General features: G+C 35.3%; 1 protein-coding gene and 1 long non-coding RNA gene across 13 annotated transcripts; one reads left to right on the forward strand and one right to left on the reverse strand.

Annotated features, from left to right (window-relative positions):
- Positions 1 to 4,253: 4,253 nt before the first annotated feature.
- Positions 4,254 to 20,851, reverse strand: LOC110695656 (uncharacterized protein PF11_0213). Of its 9 annotated transcripts, none has more exons than XM_021872871.1 (20): positions 20,748 to 20,851; positions 17,113 to 18,411; positions 16,538 to 16,916; positions 15,700 to 15,881; positions 15,304 to 15,612; positions 14,685 to 15,077; positions 14,179 to 14,565; positions 13,736 to 14,041; positions 13,213 to 13,626; positions 12,677 to 13,084; positions 12,075 to 12,518; positions 11,611 to 11,964; positions 10,947 to 11,360; positions 10,377 to 10,784; positions 9,750 to 10,091; positions 9,407 to 9,640; positions 7,716 to 8,924; positions 6,135 to 7,208; positions 5,225 to 5,401; positions 4,254 to 5,137 (listed from the first exon to the last, which is right to left on the reverse strand). In XM_021872871.1, exons 1-20 carry the CDS (start codon positions 20,787 to 20,789, stop codon positions 4,454 to 4,456), a joined length of 9,459 nt encoding a protein of 3,152 aa, XP_021728563.1. In that variant the 5' UTR covers positions 20,790 to 20,851; the 3' UTR covers positions 4,254 to 4,453. The 9 variants fall into 9 exon arrangements, with proteins under 9 accessions (XP_021728563.1, XP_021728564.1, XP_021728567.1 ...); XM_021872872.1 differs by having other exon boundaries at positions 13,213 to 13,614; positions 15,700 to 15,887; XM_021872875.1 differs by having other exon boundaries at positions 12,677 to 12,952; positions 15,700 to 15,887.
- On the forward strand, positions 8,931 to 21,047 carry LOC110695658. 4 transcript variants are annotated; one of them, XR_002506162.1, is made up of 4 exons: positions 8,931 to 9,135; positions 18,773 to 18,881; positions 19,390 to 19,553; positions 20,801 to 21,047. It is a non-coding gene; the product is annotated as an uncharacterized LOC110695658 (long non-coding RNA). The 4 variants fall into 4 exon arrangements; XR_002506160.1 differs by having other exon boundaries at positions 8,933 to 9,135; positions 19,414 to 19,553; XR_002506159.1 differs by having other exon boundaries at positions 18,773 to 19,553.
- Positions 21,048 to 22,407: the final 1,360 nt, after the last annotated feature.

Genomic DNA, 22,407 nt, shown 5'->3' on the forward strand with positions numbered 1-22,407 from the left:
TCCCCTACCACCTCTTCCTTTCCCTACAAAGCTCTCAGCTTGGCCTCTTCGTCTCCCTGTAGAGTTTTGAGCTTGTCCTCTCCCACCAGAAGAAGTTGCAGATGTAGCAGAACTTTGAGCACCTCCTCTTGATCTTAACCCTTCTCTAATAACTCTGCCACCTCTCCCAAGCTGTGCAGGCTGGGCAGTGAATGAATGGTGCGGAGCTGATGCAGATATTGTGAGCTAAGTTTGAGGGTTTTCAGGCACATTGCTATGAGGTGGCTGGCCATCATTTCTAGGCTTGCCCCTAGGCCTTTTTGTTGGTGGTTCAGTAGGGGGTGTAATTGTATCCTTGTTAGGACATCTTCTTTTGTTGTGTCCCTTCTGTTTGCACAAGGAACAGGTCATCTCAACACCAGACTTGGTCAAATAGCCAGGTTTTTTAGAGTTCTCAAAAGGGTCCTTAATTCTATTTTTCCTTGGCTTCCCTGAACCAATTTTAATTGGTGGTGGGTCTAGGGGTCATTGCACCTTTGGCCAAAACCTCTCACCTTCAAGAGGTGGAATTGAACCTGTCCCAGTCAATTTATAGAAGCATCATCAGGTAAACTAGTAGTAGAAGTTGGTAAATTAGTCTTAGAGAGGAGAAGAGTTAGTGTATACCTGCATAAGCCTGTAGATATGCTTCCTTGTGTAACACCTTTCCACATAGTCTTCTGCTTCTTTGTTAAAAAAGAAGATGCAAGCAACTACATGGCAGCAGGGAATGCCAAGCATTTCCCACTTCCTACAGCTGCAAGGTTTTTCTTGCAAATTAACAACAAGCTGGTCTAGGTCATGGGTGACATTGAACAATTGGTCTGTGGAAGGCTGCACATCATAGTATGAAGCCTTGTGTTTCTCCTTGTCCAATTTTGCCTGAATTCTTGGGCAAAAAACACATGACCATTTCTCTATCCCTTGCCTTTTTTTGAGTAGCCTCTGCATCAAGCATGTTCTGATTTCTTTTAACATGTACAACAGGTGCTTTGTTCTTGCATTTATTATATAGCCATTGAAAGTTTCTGCAATATTGCTGGTTATTGCATTAGTCTTCATTGGAGTACCCAAGAAAGCGCTGCAGAATAAACTAGGATTATAGGCTTTGAATGCCTCAGCTGCTTCAGGATTGATTACAGTGAGCTCCTTTAATGCATCATCATAATTTGGCTTGTTGTAACACTTAGCAATCTTCCATAATTGCAAATTAAGCTCATGTCCTCTATAGGTCTTGTGCCAGCTGGAAAATATATGCCTGGCACAATGCCTGTGTTCTGCTTTGGGCAAAATAGAGGACACAACATTCACAATAGCCTAACATCAAATTAAGTGCAAAAGTAGTAAGCTATAAAAATTATTTGAAAATAAATTTGTGCTAAGAGTGAATAAAAGTCAAAGTGCTCATACCTGGTGCTCATCAAATAGGACTGCAACACCTTCACCATCTCCCAACTCTAACACTTTTTGTAGATTCACAAAAAACCATTCCCAACTCAGATTATTCTCACCCTCAGCAACAACCCATGCCACTGGGAACATTTGGTCATTGGCATCCCTTCCAACAACACAAAGCAATTGACCACCTAGAAAGGTCTTCAGAAAGGTTGCATCAACAACCAACACCTTCCTAAAACCATCTTTCCATCCCTTGGACAACCCCTCAAAGCACATGAAAAGTCTTTGAAACACAAGTGGACCTTTCTTCTGCTGTACAATCATTAGCTTAGTTGTACTGCCAGGGCTACTTGTCTGCAATGATGTAAGATAAACTCCCACTTTTTGGTAGTAGTCATGCATTGAACCATGTAGAAGACTGTGGACAGCATATTTCACTTTATAAGCAAACACCTTATTCACAATGACCTTGAAAGCTCTTTTAATGCACTCCACTATTTCCTTTGCAGGCCAATGCGGTCTGCTTTTGAATACTTCAAGGAATTGTTTGGCAACCCAGGTAGCTTTCAACTGCCTGTTCTTCATCCTGTTCCTCTGGCAGGTATGCTCTCCACTCACCCTCTTCACAATCAAGGCTGCCTTTCTTGAATGCCAAGATGCATAAACATAGAAAGGACACCCTTTAATGCATTTCACTCCTACCCTCTAGTGTCTCTTCTTGTTCCCAACAACAAAAGTTAAGTTCTTACCCTGTAAAACAGCATATTTGGCAACTGCCTCCCTGAAATCTTCCCTTTTGGCAAATCTTAAACCCACTTTCCACTTGAATTGACTGAAATCTATATTTGGGCTTACAAGTAGTGCAAATCTTCTCTTCCTCAAACCATCACCTCCCTCATCTTCACTCCTAGGTGGTGTATCTATCTCCTCATCAGAGTCCTCATATTCACTCAAAGTTTCACCTTCAGTCACTGGATCTTAGACACTTAGGTTCCCCTCAGCTACTTCATGTATAACTTTAGATGCAACCTGAATTAACTGTGTACTACAAGCTTTAACCCTCTGTCTAGCTGTGTTTTACTCCTCATCACTCACATCAGAATCTGTCTGTAATGTCTCATTAAAAATTGCATCTTCATATTCTTTCTCAACCTCTAGACCTAATTGCTCCAACCCTACATCCAATTTTTCTTCAGCTGCAGGACCAGGTTTAACCCCATCATAGCTTTCCTCATTAATATCCTCATCAGTGTACACATCACCAAACACCCTCCTTTCACCAGCTACTGCAACTCCCTTCCCTTTGTTAGTCTTAGGGTCATATGTAGGGTCTATGTCCTCACTAATATCAGTGTAACCTCCTACTAACACAGAAACACTACAACTATAGACAACGCAACATAAATCAACCACTAAACCAACACAGAAACACAAACAGCCGTGGAATTCACATCAAAGAAACCCTAATTCCAAGTTTTGATTTTTATGGCATTTTCAATTCATAAACAAGAATTCACATAACTATAAGTCTATAAACCATTATTGTATGTCGAAATTGCTTTAAATTGATGACTAAACAAAAAACATGACAAAAAAGCGAATTTAGGGTTGCCTCTACTTCCTTCTTGCGTCCCTTGCTTCGATTTCATCAACTAAGCTGCTTCTTTCCTCAAATGAAAACCCTAGAAAACAATTTCACCTTCCCATTGCGATTTTTGGGATTCTCAGAGTAGTACAATGGGTCGTAATTGGGGGGAAAGTGAAAGTTGCAGAGTATTAATGGTGGGATTTTAATTTTGCCAGGAAGGAGTAGTTGGAAGGAGATGCTGATTGGACATCATTTTAGGAGGGAATTGGTGATTAAAGTCAATTTTGAGGATTGTTGACTCTACATTCACTTCCTTAGCCAGTTCCCAGTTTTTTGGTTTGAAGAATGATAGCCCACATCAAAGTTGGGATTATAGAGGAATAATCCAAAGTTGCAATTAATAAAAATAAATTGGTCAAAATTGGGATTAAAAAACTGTATTAATACTAAAATCAATAGGATATTTAGTTTTTATAATACATATATAGAGTAGTTTTATTATGACTAGGTAATACATGATAAGTATTAAAAACCAACAAACAATAACAAAATATAGGATAATTTAAATTGATAATTGTTGTTAAATCATGATAGGTACGTATTTTTATTTTTTTTTGAAACAAAATAGGTACATAATTAAGATAAAATAAAACAAACAATATGATTTTTGTATATAAAAAATTAAAAAATAACGTACATATCTATAATTTTTTTTTGAAACAACGTACATACATTTTTTTTTGAAATAAAGTACATAGAATTTTTTTTTTGAAGAAATGTACATAGATTTTAATGTATTAAATTTTTTTTTTAATCAAAACACTGTGTTTTGATGTATATGTAGTGAAAACACTGTGTATAGAGTGTAGAGTTGAGTCTTGAGTTTTCAAGACTCTAGTTCAGATTTTGTTTAAATTTAGCTTCTTATATGTATTAAAAAAACAAAGATTTGTCTTAAGACCAAAAACTTTAAAAATGATGATGTCATCTTAAGTCTTAAGACTTACAGCTAATCTTGCTCTTACCGTTGGTTTTGACAACTTTTGGGGCAAACTGGGACCACAATAATTTTGTGAGACTTTCAACATATTAACCTCCCTAAAATATTTTTGTCAAATGGAAAATGAGTAACATTGGTGGAAAAGTCTCCCTTTTCATTTTTTGTCAAATGGGGAGCCTATATGTTTTCCCATCAATGTAGATGCTCGGTGCCGTGGCATCCATCAACTATGCTCTTATAAAAGAAGAATTGGGGAATGAGGCAATTAAAAGGGAACAGATGGAGTACACAATTCAATCACTCACGTTTCAATTACACAAATTCAACCTCACAATGTTAAGCAATATCATATATCAATGTTCTGCTGAATTACATATAGTAGCAGCATTATTAAAAATCACTAAAAAAAGTTTTTTGAAGAACAATTCAAGCTATGTTTATGGCTTATCTTAGTTTTTCTTATTTTTATTTAGCTTTACTATGACTTCTTCAGGTTGAAATTGAGATGATGAGCATGCTATGGCTTTCTTCACTTTGGAAATTGAATGTTTCACTTTTGACCCAACTCCTGATAATAAGTTTTGTGATCTTTTCTGGGTTGTTTTTGGGTCTATTTCCCTTAAACCTTCTGATATTAGAGGTAACTTCAGTTCCGATTCTTTGGGTTTCAATGCTGCATCTTCTCTGCTTTTGTTTGTGTCTCTTTGTAGAATGATTTCTTGTTGTTTGTTGGTTGTATCCAATGTGATTGAGTTGATTTGGGCTTTGTTCTGGTTTTCGGGTATTTGTTCTGAATACTCGTTCTTTGCTATGCTGGAATTGTCAACTGTTACTGCTCTCTCTGAGTTTTCTTTGGCAGGATCATTTGAGGTGACTCCAATTCTTTTCGACTCAATTGTAGATAAGCCCTTTTGTGCATATACTTCAGTTTCATTGTGTTCTTCTTTATTATCAGCCTGTAGTCGCTTTATATCATCAATGCTTGCCTCTTTAGGGATATTACTCAATGAGTCTTGAAATTGAGATGAGTCCAGAAGCTTTTCACACTTTTCTTGCTGTTCTTGCTCTTTTTCTTCAATATGTAGAATGTTGAGTTCTCTCACATTCTGGATTTCGTTTAATCCTTCGGAGTCCTGTGGAGCAGAAATTAATCATATTTTGTGGTTTTTGCTGGTTAAAATAATATTATAAGGTCTATATTGATAAGAAGATGAGTATACCTTGTGCTCAAGTAGCTCATGTCTTGTAGCTTTGGCATCTGTTCCATCATCGACAAATGAATTGCTGAACTCAGTCATCATCTCCTGTTCTTCCCCCATTTTCCTCTTTTCTACGTTATCATGTGACTTAGTTTCCTGCAGGTTTTGTTGTGCGAGTGTAGGATCATTCGAAAGTACCTAAGAAACAGACAAAATATTTACTTGATGTTAGATCTGTGGAGAGAGTACTATTGGGAAAAAATAAAATTTATCACAAGTATGTTTAGTGATTTCTGGTTGTGATATGTAATAATATAGTGGCTTCCCAGAATGTCGGGAGGTGGTGGTAGAAGCTCAGAATTGAGGTGCTTTATAGTTGTTCGGTGTGTGTAGTCAGTTTTGGTGGTTGTGTGTAAATTTTTTTTGGTTGTTAATATAATTTCAATTGCCAAAGAACTAAATAAATATTGCTTAATTGCTGATTAGTCACCCACTGGCGGTTTTCAATCAAAGGATCCAGCTTTTCTGATTTAGTAATTAACTGTGAAGTGCTTGTAAAATAATTTATGCTCAATCAAACAAACTTTTCTACAGCTAGCCACTTAGCATTTAGCTTTCTATAAGGAGTGCTATTGAAAAAACATTGCCACTGGTATATCCTGGAATAGAAATTTAATACTAGATTAAAAAATTGTAGAATCTTATCACTCATCCCATGTTCCACCCATCTCCATTTTTTTTTTTTTTTTTTTTTTTTTTTTTTTTTTTTTTTTTCCGTTTTTATATGGCATTACCATAGGTAAAGGATTGGCTTTATGGCAATGCAGTAAATTTGAAGGATGAAATAAGTAATTGAAATAAACGAAAAATGGAAGACAAGAAACAGATTCTGTACTACCAATGACCACATGATTTCAAAAAAGGTACTTACTGCAATTTTATCATAATTCACCACATCTGTTGCGGCTACATGTGCTCCAAAGTTGTTCAAACTTCTTTCTTCTGCTATGAGCTCATTGCTTTTTGTCTGGTGATCCTTTTCCTGAAGAGTTTTTTCTGATTTAGCCAGCTCCTCACCTTTGCGCTCTAGTGCCTCCTGAGAACTTTTTGTCAGCTCATGGAACTCAGTGGATTTTAAATCCTGCACCTTGGTTTTATATTTTATTGTTTGTGAGGAAGGCTCAGAATAATTCATTGGTTCTGTGCTTGTCTCGGTCTTTGCTGTAGAAGTAGTAGCCTCTAACTCCACTGACAAGTCTTCAGGCTCTTTCATTGTTGAATCACCAGTGGTCTGGACTATTTCTACTAGTTCTTGCTTTGACAGTGAATCGTCGTTAGGTTCATCTTTCAAATTTAGGACTTTAAGCTCCTTTTGTTCTTTTTCTGGCACACATATCTCTTTCACTTGTTTTTCAGATAAGCTATCATCTGTTTTCCCTTCAATTTCTGCAACTGGTTTAGTAGTTTCATTTGTCTCCTCAAGGTTCTGATACACTGGTGCCTGAAGTTTCTCATTCGTTTCATTTGCCTGGGTAATGTGCCTTGCTACAACATCTGTTTCTATGACATCTTGGTAATGCATGAGAATAGCCATTTGATCTTGACATTTATTTTCTCCTTTTGCATCATCTTGCTCCAGCTTTTCTGAGAACTGATTTGCTTTGGTTTCTTTTGAACTCTCATCACTTGAATCTCGTTCTAACTCATCTACATCTGTAATTTCTTCGGCATCTCTTGCAGATAATATATCAATCTCTACAGCGTTTGGAGGAAACATTTGCCTGTCATTTATCTTCTGAGTTTCCACAGATGTGCTGATATCAAAATCATCCCCCATGTCTCTTTGCAGAAGAGCCTCTTGTGAATTTGATCCATTCATCTCATTGGATTCAGTTACTTTATGTAGAATTTCATGGTTTTGAACTAGGTGATTAACTTGCACAAAAGCATTTTTCTCACTTAGTTGCTTATAAGCTTCCTTCATAGAGTCATCAATAGAGCTCACCTGGTTCACTTAATGGGTCAATTTTGGCGAACATTATAGCTTGGCATCTACTACAGAAAATAATTAAGGAAGTGTTTATAATAGTCCATGACTCCGTGAGTGTTTCAATTCACTGTATTTTTACACTTCTATGTTTCCCATTATCCCAAAACTTGGTATTTAGGAAATTTCCTAACAGTTCAAGAAGTGTAAATCAAGGCAAGGAATGTTTTAACTCACAATATTTTTGAACACCTGCTAGGTTTCCCGTAACACAAATGATTCTCTTGATTTAACAACTTATTTGAATAACACGAGTAGTTATTAATAAGTTTTCATCCCTCTTGGATGTTTACTTAGTTAATTACTCTACCCTACCCCTTAAAGATTGCGAAAGAGGTTGTATTATAAGTATCTATTACAGTGCTCTAATCTGCATCTTCTCCTAAATAAAATATAAAATTGTCAGTGTGGGCCACAAATATATACCTTTTTTTTACAAAAAAAAATTGTGTTGCAAATTCTTACCTCTGTAATTGTAGTATCACATATTGGATCTTTGTATTCTTCACTGTCCTTGCTTTTATTTTCTCCCATTGTGAGCTGAGTTTTTGCTGCCTTTTGCCTTTTGTCTTCGTTGCAATCTTCTGAATTTATCCATTCTTGATCATATTGTTTAGCAATATGCTCAGAGATTTCATTTCTTTCTTGAATATCAGAGGCTATCTCACACATATTTACAACGTTTCTTTCGGAAATAAGTTCAGGTGATGATTCATATTGAACAGAAATATCGTTGGTTTGTTCTGACTTCTCTAAAGACTGGCATTCATTCTCCTTTTTGCTCTCTTGTGAGCAACTGTACATCGACATCTCAAGTTCTGAATTTAGTTCATATTCTGAGGCAGAAGTTGCACCTTGAAATTCTGATGACTCGTTTTCAGGCTCTGGCTTGTGTGATATATCTTTTGTCACATCTTTCACTACTGGTTTCAGTAAGACCACACTTGGTATAAAATCTGAGTTTGATACTTCTAGCTCTCTTTGTTCCTCTTCTAACGAGCATGTCTCTTGTGATGTCTTTTCAGATGAGTCATTTGGCTTTTCATCCTTCTGACCTTTCATTGTTTTGGTGCTCTCATCTCTATCTTCAGTTTTGCAACTTTCAATCTTTTGCTCACATTCTTTAGATGATGGCTCTTGCAGCTGGTCTAGTGGTTCACTTGCTTGCCAATTATGTTTTTGTACAGTCTCATCTGTTGTTATTTCAGTGACATCTTGACTGTTTACATCGGATATTGTAGCTTTGGAAAGTTTTTCTTCATGTTTGGCATCATCAAACTCCTGGTCTTCAAAAAATTTCTTTGCATGTAGTTCTGTAGAAGCCTTATCTTGGAAATCATGATCTATTTCAGTTAGCTTAATCAGTTCGACCTCTTCGGCTTCAACCTTGTGAGGAAACTCTTTTATGACACTTAAATGTTGAATTTCGTCAGTTGAACTGACTTCAAGGGCCTTCATATTGTTTCTTTCCAAAAGACCCTTGGTTTTAATAGTATCTACCCCCTGTTTGCCCTCCTTGTCAATGCTCTCTCTTGAAATACCAAATTCGGGGGCCAAGACATATTGCACACTTGATACCTCTCCTGCAATTGATGCACCTAGCTCCACATACTTGACCTTTTCACTGACCGTGTCTATCTCATTTGTCGAGATTGATTCATAAGTATGTTTCACCTGGTTCATCACAATCATTTTACACCAGTTTAGTCTTTTTCTTAATAAATTAATACGTTATTGGTAGCACTTGATGAAAAAGTTTTTGAGCCTGACTTGGCAACTAATTATTTGTTTTGTACTTTTTGACAGAACGATTAGAAATCATTATCCTCTAGTAGAGGAAGCTGGTTCTGGATTCTATTCCCCATAGGAAAAGAAAAGTTTCACTGTAAGTTCTCTGTTTCTTAACACTTCCTTTTTCTTTTTATGATTGATAAATTACTAATTACTTTTAAGAATGATGATTCTGACACTTGTACTTTCTGCTCTATGGGATTCTTGTTAGTGAAAAAGGAACTTTCTTCTGTGTGTCAGTGAAATTAATATTCCTGTATTAAATCTTGACTAGAACTAAATCATTTAGTCCTTATTGGTAAAAGTGTAGGTATTTCATTGTTGTGTGGTAAATTAAAGATGCATCAAAACAAAGGGGGATCTACCTCTTCTTCGAAGCGGTTGGTCATTTCCCTTGGATCCTCATTTTCATGCTTATGATGCTCTGATTCCAACCCTGCTGCTGTGTTGTATTCTATTAATTGTGTGTGGTCATTGGACTTTTTAGCAGATTGACTTAGATCCAAACCATCCTTCTTTATGTTACCGTTTTGTCCAGATGTTTCAGTGCCTACAGGTTGATTAAGTTCGCTCTCAATGACATTATCTTCCTCAATTCTCTGATACATGATCATATATTTTTGTCAGCTACTAATTTTTAAGTTATGCATATATCTTGTTTTATTGATATAAAACTATAGAGAAAAGAGAAACCAACTATAGTCTGACCTCATATGAAGACACATCATGTTTTATGTCATTTGGATCTTCAGAGTTGCATTGCTGTATCTCAATTGTTTCTTCTTCCTCAACTTTACTGCTAGAGATCATTGTACTTTTATCTATTACAGGATACTCAGCTTCTATATTTGGCTTAGATGCTCTAGCAATTTCTTGATCTTGTTTATCATTACAAAAGTCGCTCTCTTTGGAACTTTGATCCTCAATCTCTACATGCTGCCTAACTGCTTCTGTTTCATCAAAATTATTCAAGCAAGTTTTCATATGTGTTTGGTCAACCTGCTGCACTTCATGGCTCTCTGGTTGAAGAATTTTTCCCTGTACAGCTCCCTGGTTTAGTACATGGTCAATTAGTTTTGAAAAAAATTTTAAATTAACAATCATGAAGCAAACAAATGTTCTTTAGGAATTTATTTCATGTAATGTAAACACTTTTCCCACTTACTATTATTTACTCTGGAATTTCTCTTGGTTAGTTACAGGGTCAATTGATTTAAACATTAGAACCTATGGAGTATTAACTATGCAGCGCATATAATCCTATTCCATGTGTGATGCAAAAGCTTGAAATGTGACTAGTTGTGCCCTTAGACTACTAGCTTTTAATAATGTTACCTTATCCAGATCTTGTTCAATGTTCATGGAACTCTCATTTTCTTGTTCAATCTCCAGTCCCTTGACCTCAGATGGACAAATACCATTTGTTATCTTATTTACATTCTTAGTCTCAAAGCTACGTTCCAGCTTCTCATCTGCAACTTCTTCCTTTACATCACTGACTTGAATTTCTTCTCCATTGATTCTAGTGCATTCGTCTTTTCTTCGAATTTCAGATGCTTCAGCGGTACCCTGATCTTGTTTTTCACCGCAAGTGTTCTCTTCAGAGCTCTGATTGACAGTCTCCTTTTGGTTGACCACTTTTGTGTCTTGAATCTCATATAAACTTGTTTCTTTATGTGCCTTTTCATTCCTCTGTGCTTCAATGCTGTCTGCTTCTGTATCTGTGTCTTGGAATGTCCCTTTCTTTTGTACATGGGAAATTGTTTCGTAGAAGTTAGAAATATACGAGTTAGTAGTTGACGATTTACTTTCCGAATTGTGTAGAGAGAACGATCCCAATGCTAATTGGAAGTCTCAAAGAATGACCAAACTATTTAGAATGGCAAGGTTAAAGATGAAAGTTACCTGATCCACGTCTTCCACTATGTTATGATGATTCTCATTGTCTTGTATAATTTCTACTCTCCCAACCTCAATTGGTAAAACAACATTTTTTATTTTATTTGGATCCCCATTCTCAGCATTACATCGTTGCTCCACAATCACTGCTTCTTCCTCAACTTCATCAACTTTAACTTCTTCACCTGGTGGCCTAGTCCACTCATCATCGCTTGAAGTTGGGTCTGTGGTTTCTAGAAGCAGTGTAGATGTTGGAGAACTCTTTTGATCTTTCTTTCCACTATACGAGTTGTTCTCTTCGAAGCTTTGATTCACAGTCTCCTGATTGCTGAACCCTTCCGTTTCATGAATCTCATCGGAGAAAATTTGTTCATTTGTTTTCTCATCCTTCTGTATATCATTTGATTGGGAATTCATGTCCTGAAATTTCTCTGGTTAATTCGCTCAAAAAAATAAAAAATTAATAGTTATGAGCAGAAAACATCTTATTTAACCAGTGCATATTGCCTTGGAAAACTAATTGTAATTAGGTATTTTAATGATGACTAAGTTCGTTACCTAATTGATTAGGTCAAGCATGATTTTAGATTCTTTATATCCTAGGTCAAGCATAATTAAATTTACTTGTATGATCATGCAATTCTCATTTTCTAGACTTTACTCCTCTAACCTTGTGTGAATAAACACCCTCTTTTGTCTTATTTGGATCATCCGTCTCTGAACTACATTTGTTTTTGTCAATTGTTGATTTATCCTCCACTTCACTGACTTGAAACTCTTCGCTACAGATCCTAGTGCATTCATCTTTGGTAGGAGCATGATGTATAACTTCTACTTGTAGTGCACATGCATCATTAGTCTCTTGAATATTCTTTTCACAATAAGAGCCTTTCTCATCAGAGCTTTTATCCGTAACCTCCTCATTGTTGACCAATATTGTGTCATGAATGTCTTTGGTACCAGTTTGTACATCTGTGTTTTCAGCTTGTAGTACTTCAATGTTGTCTGATACAGCACTTTTGTCCTGAAATTAATTATATGGTCAATCATTTTTAAATATTAGAAGTTCAAAATAATGAGGTAAAAATCAATCCCTCTAGGTGGGGAAGCTAAATATGTGACTATGTAGTGTACATGGATGATTTGTTGGGATAAATTTTCCTGGTCTACATCACCCACTTTGTTCATGGAGATTTCATTTTCTTGTACAATCTCCATTCTTGTGACATCATTTGAAGACACATCAGTTGTCTTATTTGGATCTTCATCCTGTGAAGTACATTGCTTCTTATCAGCTGCTGCTTTTACTACCATTTCAGTGACTTGAATATCTTCACTGCATATACTACTACATTCATCATTTCTTTGGACATCATTTTTGGCTTCAAGATGTGGTATAAATGTTCGATAAAAGTCCTGATCTTCATTTCCGCTGCTAGAGTTACTCTCTTTGCTGCTTTGACTCACAATCTCCTCATTGTTGATCGCTTCTATTTCATTAATGTCTTCGGAATCAGCTTGGTTGTGTGTATTCTCATCCTGTAGTACATCTGTGTTATCTGATTCAGACGTCATGTCCTAACATTTTCAAGTTAGGTGCATGGTCAATCTTCTAGTAAGGATTTGAACTTAAGAATTATGAGGCATGAAATAAGTTCTCCCTCCATGTGGAGAGGCAAAAGGCTTGAAATGGAACAATGAAGTGTGTACGGATGAATTATTGTGAAAAAAATTACCTGGTCTCTGTTTTTAATTATGTTCATAAAATTCTGATTCCCTTCTACATTTTTCACTCTCATAACCTCATCTGAACACACGCCATTCGGATGCTCATTCTTTGCACAGCATTGTTGCTCCTGAATTGTTGTTTTATTGTCATCTTCGCGCACTTTTAATTCATCACTAGGCATCATTGTGCATTCATTATTGCTTGGATCAAAGGTTCTGGCTTTTAGCTGGGGTGTGTATGCTTTAACAGTATCCTTGTCTATTTTTTCGCTGCAAGAGTTGCTCTGTTCGTAGTTTTGATTTAGAAAATCGTCATGGTTAACTGCTTGTAATTCATGAATATCATTTAAAGAAGAGTTTGCATTTGTATTTTCAGTCTTTTGTACTTCAATGCTGCCTCTTTGGGCATTTAAGTCCTGAACATGATTACTCCCATTGTCAATTGTTGCATATAAAATAGAGAGAAAAATAAAATTACGACACGAGTGTTTGTGGATGATTAAGTTCTCTGACATGGTCATGCATGTTAAATTTAAAAAGTTACCTGAATCACATCTTCCATGATGCTGACGGAATTCTCCTTTTCTAGTAAACCCTCCACTCCTTTGGCTTCGTATGAAAAAACACCTGATTTTTCCCTATTTGTAATCTCTAACATACATTGTTGTTCGTCAATTGTTGCTTCTTCACTGACCTCACTAACTTGGATGCCTTCACTAGAGATACTTGTGAATTCTTCATTGCTTAGAACAAGGTTTTCAACCTTTGTAAGATGTGTAAATCCTTGAGAAACCTCTTGATCTTGATTTCCACCGCAATGATCACTTACTTCAGATATTTGAATCACAGTATTTCCATTGTTCGCCTCACCCATTACGTTATTCTCATTGGAACCAGTTTGCTCATCTGTTTGTGCTTCAATGATTATTGATCTTGTACTCATGTTCTGAAATCGCACCTAGTTAGTTTCATGATAATTAAAGATTTTTTGAGGCTGATATTTCCGCTATTGTAATTGAGAAGCTCAAAAAAATTACTAGAAGGTGTTCATGGATGACTTTTGTTACCTGATCCACATCTTTCAATGTATACATGGAGTTCTCATTTTCTATGATTTGTTGCTCAATTGCCCCAATAGATGTTTCTTTTTCAATTTCACTGACTTGAATGATTTCGGCTCCTGGAGGTGGTGTAGATGCTTGTGCAATCTCTTTATCTTGTGTTTCAGTCCAGGAATTGCTCTCTTCGAAGCTCTGATTCAAAATCTCCTTACTGTTCACCGCTTTTGTTTGATGGATCTCACTAAAACAATTATCTTCATTTTCTTTTTCATCCTTTTCTATTTCAGTGCTGCTCAATTGAGCATTTTTGTCCTGCAATATTGGTTTTGATTCCAATAGAAACTAAGTATAATGAGGAAGACTATGTTTTTCTTTTTGTGTAATGGTGAAGCAATATACTATATTAAGCTCTCTGATTGACTTGGTCTAGCAAGACAAATATACGTTACCTGATTCAAGTCTTCCAATGCACTCTTGGAATTTGCATTTGCTAGTAAAATCTCTTCTCCAACCTCAGGTATGGTATGAGTCTTTGATGTAAATGGCTGTTTATCAATAGCTGCTTCTTCTTCAATTTCAATTACTTGAACTTCTTCACTAGAAACCCTAGTGCATTCACCTTTTCTTGAAATGGCAAATTCTGCTTCTATATGTGGTGTAGATGCTTTAGCCTTCTGTTGATCTTGTTTTTCATTGCAAGAGTTTCCCTCTCCAGAGCTTTGATTCACATATTCCACATTATTGTCCACTTCTGTTTTGTGATCCGGATTGTAACCAGTTTGTTCATGAAGCTTGTCTTCTAGTACGTTTAAATTGTCTGATTCAGCATTTGTGACCTGAAAATCAGCAGGCCATGGTCAGTTATTTCGTAAACATATATAGATATCAGTTTTTTCCATCTTGTGGAGGGAAGAGGCGTGTAATATGACTGGATGGCTAATAGTTTATAAGTTACCTGATTCATATCTTCCACCATGCTTATGAGATTCTCATTTTCTTGTTTAAAATCTACTCCATCGACCATGTCTGTGGAGTCACCATTTGTTGTCTGATCCTCAGTCTCTTTGCTACATTTTTGTTTATCAATAGCTGCTTCTTCCTCAACTTCATTGACTTGAATGTCTTCACAAGCAATCCTTTTCCATTCGTCATTCCTCAGAACTTGTGTACATGCTTCAGCGATCTCTTGACCTTGTTTTTCACTACAAGAGTTGCTCTCTTTAGAACTTTGATTCACAATCTCCTTCTTGGCGACTGTTTTTTCTTCATGAATCTCGTCGGAACAAATTTGTGCATATGTATTTTTATCCATTTGTACTTCAATGATACCTAATTCTGCTTTTATGTCCTGAAAAATCCCTTGGTAAGTGTCATGGTAAGTTGTTTTGAAACAATTTGCAATTGAGAATTATGTGGCTCAATATTTTTTGGCCCAAAAATTATTACAATTATCTGGGAGAAAAGCTTCTGTTTCTTTTCTCCATAAAATTTTTGAGGCATTTCCTTTCAAGCTGATCTTATTCTTTCATTGGGTGGGGGTTATAACTAGAATGATAAACAAAACAAGTTCTTACTTTTTCTGTCAGAACACTTTTTATTAGATTGTATATATCCTCATCTTCAAGATTTTCATGTTGCTTGTCTATTGTTGCATCTGCTTCAATAAACTTCATACTGTCATTTAAAATCTCGGTAACTTCATCCTGTCTTGGAGAATTTTCAATAATCTCTTGGTTTGTTTCTGCTTTTTCAGAATGGTTCTCGTCAGATATTTGATTCTGTAGCTTTTCTTTTGGAAAGCTGTCATCCATACTTCTGTCAGTAGAATCTTGCATGATAACATCATATGTATATTCCTCCAAGAGTGTTGATCCATTTTGATCCTAGTGATGGATGATGGTCAAATTACCACAAATGTATCACAAGATTGAAATTGCTGTCCATTTAAAGTTTCATTATCTCTTTCATACCTGTTCAGTAGTTGGATTTTTACTCTGGAAGTCATCTAGATCAATGCATTGTTTCTTCTCCCTGCTGATTTCTGCTTCTTTTACCTCAAAGCTCGATTGATCAGTTCTCTCAGCTGATTGTTCTGGAGAAATATTGACTGATGTAGAATCGTATTTACAGATTGTTTCCTCCTCTGCATCACCTGCACCTTGCATATCCATGCTATTAGTATCTTGAACCGCATCCCAATTAAAGGATAGAGAGAGTTGGTGGTGTGTGCTTTTATTTATACCCAATGACAATCTTGTTGCTCAATGCTTACTTGGTGTAGGGGTGATTAGAGTTATGTGATAAGCATACTTTGAGTTGCGATTTTAAAAACTAAGTGCTGGTTCTAAAAGAATATAAGCATAGCAACTTCTAGTATAACCTGAAACCTCATTTTTTGGTTTTCATTGACTAAGGTTTATACTGTCATCATTATAATTGATGGGTTTATAAAAGGAAGACAATTATAAACAAAGATATTGTCTTCATACAGATATACGGTGTGATACAAGTCATACAACTGCTTCATTATGATGTCGACATCTTATTTCCTTATCATGCAATTACTCTGTCATTGTATATTCTCCGGCAAATTATTTTGCAAACCTTGATATATTATAGAAGGTTAATGAAAGTCACTGAAAGTTAGGATGCTGTTTCAACCAATGTTTATGTTCATTTCATTTGTTTCTGCATCTTTCTTTATTGAAGAAATAAGAATTAAGTATATGTTATAGCATGTATATCTCTACTGTTAGTTTTATTAGCACTAAGATCTATCAATAAGAAATGAGCTATTATAACACTTACTGGCTATTTTTCTTTCTTGTAAATGGTTGTCGGAAGCCTGCCCTTTGGTTTTAGCTTCTGTTGATTCCTTCTCATTTTGCACCTCTAGTCTTTTTTCTGGATCAGACTCCATAAACTCTTGCATCATTTCTTCTTTAGTTACACTTGTTGTAAAGTCAGCACCATTTTTTTTCATGTCTTCATCAGAGTTCACTTCGGAATGTGTGAATTCTTTGGTTTTATTTACTTCAGAGGCTTGATCTTTGGGAAAGCTCTCTTCTTTTGAAAGTTCAATCTTTTGATTTTCTTGTTCTTGTTGAGATTCAGTGTATAAATTTTTCTTTTCATCCCCTCTGTCTATAGCTTCTGTGTTATTGCTAAAGAGTAAATCATCTTCATTCTGAAATTTAACATCCCCTCTGAAGTCAGTTTTTTTTTTTTTTTTTTTTTTTTTTTTTTTTTTTTTTTTTTTTTTTCATAAAAGCCTCAGCGGTATTCTAAAAGCAATATACATGTGCCTTAATTGTGTTTTAAGAGTTAAGGATGACTAGGAAACTTTTAGACTGAATTATTAGATGAAACTAGGGATGGCTTACATCTTGAGAAATTTTAGATGCATGACAATTTCCTGCTCCCACTGTGTGGTTTTCATTTCTTTGATCCTCTGAAGAAACAATGTCCGACTTTGTTTCTCCGTGCTCAGAGTATGTGACATCGTCTGTTGTCTCACCTGCCTCAATGTATTCTGAGCTCAATTTCAAAACTTCCTCCAGAATTTCTGTCTCTAATCCCTCCTGCCTCATCGCTGCTTCTACTGTGCATTTTTCAGGAATTTCCATGGCACTTTCTGGAGGCCCCTTGACAGAATTTCCTGAGTCAGTTTCAGATATGAAAGTATCTTGTTCATTTTGATCCCCTTCATCTGGATGAATTTTGTCTCTGTGGCTGTTGGTATTACTTTCAAAGTTCTCACCTTCAGCGTCAGTTATTTCCGTCAACATTATATTTGATCTACTTGTATCTTCAACCTCTTCTAGATTATTATTATTGCCAACTTCATTTACACCTTTCTTTTCCCCGACTGTATTGATGTTCTCCCAAGAGCTGACACCTAGCTCCTTCATATCCTTTATGGTTTCTGAGATTGACTCTTTATTACTGTCAGTTGGGGAACTAAATGTATGTAACACGCTAATATCTGCAAGTCCAGTGGAATCCACCTTCTCTTCTTCATCTTTCTGTGTCATGGTCCTTGGTCCTTTGACTGCTTCTGTGAATGTTTTCTCCAAGTCTTCTGATTTCAAATCGATTTTTAAGCCCTCCAATTGCTCAAAGACACAAACTGGAAGTTCCACTGTCTTAATTTCATGTAAATTTAATTTATCCTGATTTTCATTATAAGCATCATTGTCAGTTTTGATGTCGCTTTCCTTTTCTTCATTATGATGTCCACTTTTAGGTTCTTGATTAGCAATTTTCATGCTATCTGAAGTCTCTCTGCCCTTTTCATCTAGACCTGGTCTTCCAGTTGGCAGCTCATCTGCATCTTCTGCAGTTGCAAGCTTCTTACTGTCCTGCTGGATTTTGGTCTTTGATATCGTGGTTATTGCATCATCTAATATTGCTTCTGTGAAATCTTTTGACTGTCTTACAGTGTCTTCATAAGCAACCTTTTCAACAGTTGGTGGGTACATAAAAGATTCACCTTCTGTATATTCACTGCTTCCATTTCCTACAGTGATGTTTGTTTTTCTTTCCTCCTCATCATTTGTCCCAGTTGTTTGCTTATAATGTGCCTGCAACACATTTTCTATGGTAGCGTGCTCCTTTGGATGGTTGTCTGTGTTTAAGATGCATTGCTTGTCTGTCTTATCTATATCTTCCTCATCTCTTGCCTGTGCAAGGATAAAGCATAAGCTTTCAGATGCATTAAATTTTAAGACGCTCAATATAAATGCTACTTCAGAGCAAAATGAGTCCCATCCTAGGGGCAGAACAGAGTTTCTGTTCTTTATTGATTCACTCACTTGTGTTATTGTTTGATTGAAATTTCTTTTCCTTAAGGAAAATGGGTTAAATCATGCCTCTATTAAAACCGTATTTTCCTAAGCAGCGATATGTGTACTATTTTTCTAAAAATTACCTGCTCATTTTTAACATATTGAGTTTCATATTCCTTTTAATCAAACACTACAGATCTTTGGATGCAATTAAAGAATTTGACTTGAAACTGAGAATTTTTTTTGCCGATATCAGGAACGAGAAGTCTCTATCAACCGAACCATCAAACAAAAGCAAGAGTATTGAACTTTACTTTTCAGACTAGTAATGGACTCAGAATCATGAGAACCTGTTCCAGTTTCAGGTATCCAAACACTATATTTCATTTGTAGTACATTCACTACTATAACTTAAAAGAATAAATTAATCTTACTATTATGTACTGAGATTGTATGGTTGCTTTCATTTAACACATTTGGGCTGTTTTACACTACAAAATTAAACCTATGAAAGACTAGTTGCAAATTATAAATTATACTATCCTGTTGGATTCAGTGCCATAAGAGTGCTAGCTACACATGGAACAAATGTCCACCGATATCTGTTTCATGGTTCTGGAATTGAATTCTTTGAATTTGTTTCAAACTTGTGTCCAGCTTTTTTTGTGTACACCCTACAAGTAATCACTGGATGCTAGCAGACATTTCAAGTATAATGGTTCATTGGTTCTGGGCAATTTATATTGATTGATTAATTGTCATTAGCTATTCACTTGATATAATTTCATGATTACTTATGATAGCTTAGTTTTTACTATATAATAATGTCTCTTATCCGGATACTAGAGTAATGAAATTAACGGTAATTGACAGTCTGAATGCATGATGCTCTAGCAGTGTTTGAAAAGGCGCAACTAGGCGCTGAGGTGCAAGGCGTCACGGATTATGCACTTTTTGTGGTTTAGGCGAGGCGATTTTGATGAGGCGCAGCTTAAGGAGCACTGAAACTGAGTATGTTCAAAGGAATCTGAAACTGGGTATGCATAAATTATGTAGTGTCTTAGGCGCACCTTAGGCACAAGGAACTCTGAAATGCCTTGGTGCACCCTTGAGCCTTTTTATACATTGTGCTCTAGTTCAGCTTACCATCAAACCAATGTGCTTTTCTAGGTTTTATTTGCGAAAAGAGATTTTGAGATTATGATTCTGGAAATTGTTCCTGCATAGGTCAATGTGTTTGGGAAAAAAGCTACCTCACTAAACTCCATCTTTCTTATTATTATTATAGTAAGCCTTGGGTTGAGGTTATGCAATGTAAAAAACAAATACAACCAATAGTCCTTTATTATATCTACCAAATGATTCATATATTTATCTATTCATACGTAACATTAAAATTTCATCACTTATTCATAATTTGCAATTTTGAAGATGGTTCATAAACTATTAATTTAACTAAACTTGCCCCTGATTCAGATGGGGATTGGGATTTTAATTATCATCGCTTTTACATATCTTTTTAGTTGGAACAAAAAGAGTTTTGGCCTTCATGAAATGAAAATATGTTCAGTTTTAGTTCTTGGTTTACTTAGTGAAAATAGAAAATAAGCTGTATTCTTTGAGACCTTTGATGGAAAGACATCTAGAAGGGGAAGAAAGAATTAAAGATAGCTAAAGCATAATCTAGAGGACTTTTGTGTTATTCTTATCTGTGATGTATGTGAAGTTGAGGTGTTGTCAACATATTTTAAGCATAAGTCATATTTCTTGTTAACTGTCTCAATTTTAGCTCTAGTGGAACCAGGTTTTCTTATACTTTTGTTGTTAATGAAACTTTATTTAAGAATGAATTTGTTCTAAAATCTTGATTCCCTTGGGTATGTTACCCTAACGTTGGTAGAATTATTAACGACACTGCTATGCTGGAACTTCTACATTTATTAGATTCTAGTAGCGATAATGTTTTGTTTTACAGACAATGAAGCAAAACACAGAATTTGAGAAGTGGATTCAGAACTTATGCACAAAATGGCTTAAGATTCAATGTTACTGTCATAGTGCATATTTAAGTCAGCTCCAAACATGATCAGAAGTTGATCATCCAAAATGGTTCACAAACACAAAATATATTTCGATAAAGCAGAAATAAAGCTTATTTTTGGGCATATTAAAAGCATCAGCATAGCAGAAAACACTGTACCATTTAGTTAGAGTGCATAGTTCCTACTTACTTGCATATTTAAGGATTCTGGTATATCAGCTTCTGACGTCATTCTTCATGCAGGAACTTTTTGAGGCACGACAGAATAGCTTTGAATTTATTTCTTACTTCACAAGCATTGGCAAAGTAATCTTACTGCATACTCTTGCTGATTTAGTGTATAATAAGTTTAGCTATAGAACTTAAAATGACTAGAATTAGTACTTATAATTAGGTACTTATAATTGTAGATGAAATAACTGCTGATTATATAAAGTATTTGTAGAATTGACAAGATTCTTGCCACTTGATAAAGGTGTTATCTTGATGAGTTGGCTGGTCCTACTGATTGATTAGTCACCTGCCTAATTGGACAAGCTTGAGTGACAAAAGCAAGATTAATCAAGTATTTTTGTTCCTAACAAATCTCATGTTTCTGTTCTTAATTAAATTACCAAACTTCATTATTATTTGCTTTTGCATTTGTTTCTGTTGAGTAGGTTACTTATCATCCTTATATGACTGCAGTTTATGATGATGTTGGCTACTTTTATATAGGAAGGTAACATACTCATGAGAGTCATAACCTATGTTTTTCGGATTACAGGATCTCATATCAGACATGGGTATGCGTTTAAGTGTTACACTCGGCTTGTTTTTTCAAATGGTTTCCATACAAAAATGAAGAGATACTACTTATGATCCGACACGAGTAGTAAAATAAAGAGCGTGAGTAATATAGTCATCACATGCAATCTTCTTTCTTTCCACACTTGTTTTATGACACTAGACATTGTGGCTAGAAGTTCCATGGTTTGAATGGCAAAATTAAAATGTGATATTCTCTTTCTGCTTCCTAAATTATGAGAAATTACAAATTTATCACCTTGATAAACAAATGCTGACCGAATAATTTTATTGATTTATTTACGATTTTGTCACTTGATAAAATGTATTTTGTTTATCAAGGTAATAAATTATGGCTCTTTATGCAATTATAGATAAAATGTATTTTGTTTATCAAGGTAATAAATTGTGGCTCTTTATGCAATTATACAATATGAGAAATTAGTCATATAAGAGGATCATTAATTAAGCTGAGTCGATATTGATTAAGATTTTAGTGCTGGTATCTGTCACTAAATAGATTGAAGCAAAAAAAAAAAAAGTAATGCAAAACAACAAAAAGAGCCTAATCAAACCGACCAAATTGAAAATTTTGATCATCTTTCAATAATTTTGAGCATCTTTTTTGCCGCCCTTTGGTTGGGTGGCCTTACGTAGCGAACGTAGGGAAAAGGAACTTGGCAATTTGATCAAATTAAATTTTGACAATAAAAAAAATAAATATACACTACATATGTTTCGAATCTTGATATAAAGTCGGCAAGTTAATTTTTTTTTGCTTGGTCAAGAATTTACTTCGTACTTTTTTTTAATTGAACTCAATAGTAATCATATAATTATTTTTTAATTTTTTTATTTCTTTTGGTTACAATATTGCTTGATGGGTTGGCTAAGAGCCATGTAATTTTTTTTTTTAGTTCTTTTGGACATCGAAAAGCCACAAATTAACTATAATTATATGATATACATCGTGATAGTGAATAAGGTTCTAATTTTTTTTTTTACCAAATGAATTTGAACTAAATTGAATTTTATGAACAAAGTGTTTTCTTTGTGGTTGGTCA

This window comes from Chenopodium quinoa, unplaced genomic scaffold (genome assembly GCF_001683475.1).
Source record: "Chenopodium quinoa cultivar QQ74 unplaced genomic scaffold, ASM168347v1, whole genome shotgun sequence".
NCBI classification, from domain to species: domain Eukaryota; kingdom Viridiplantae; phylum Streptophyta; class Magnoliopsida; order Caryophyllales; family Amaranthaceae; genus Chenopodium; species Chenopodium quinoa.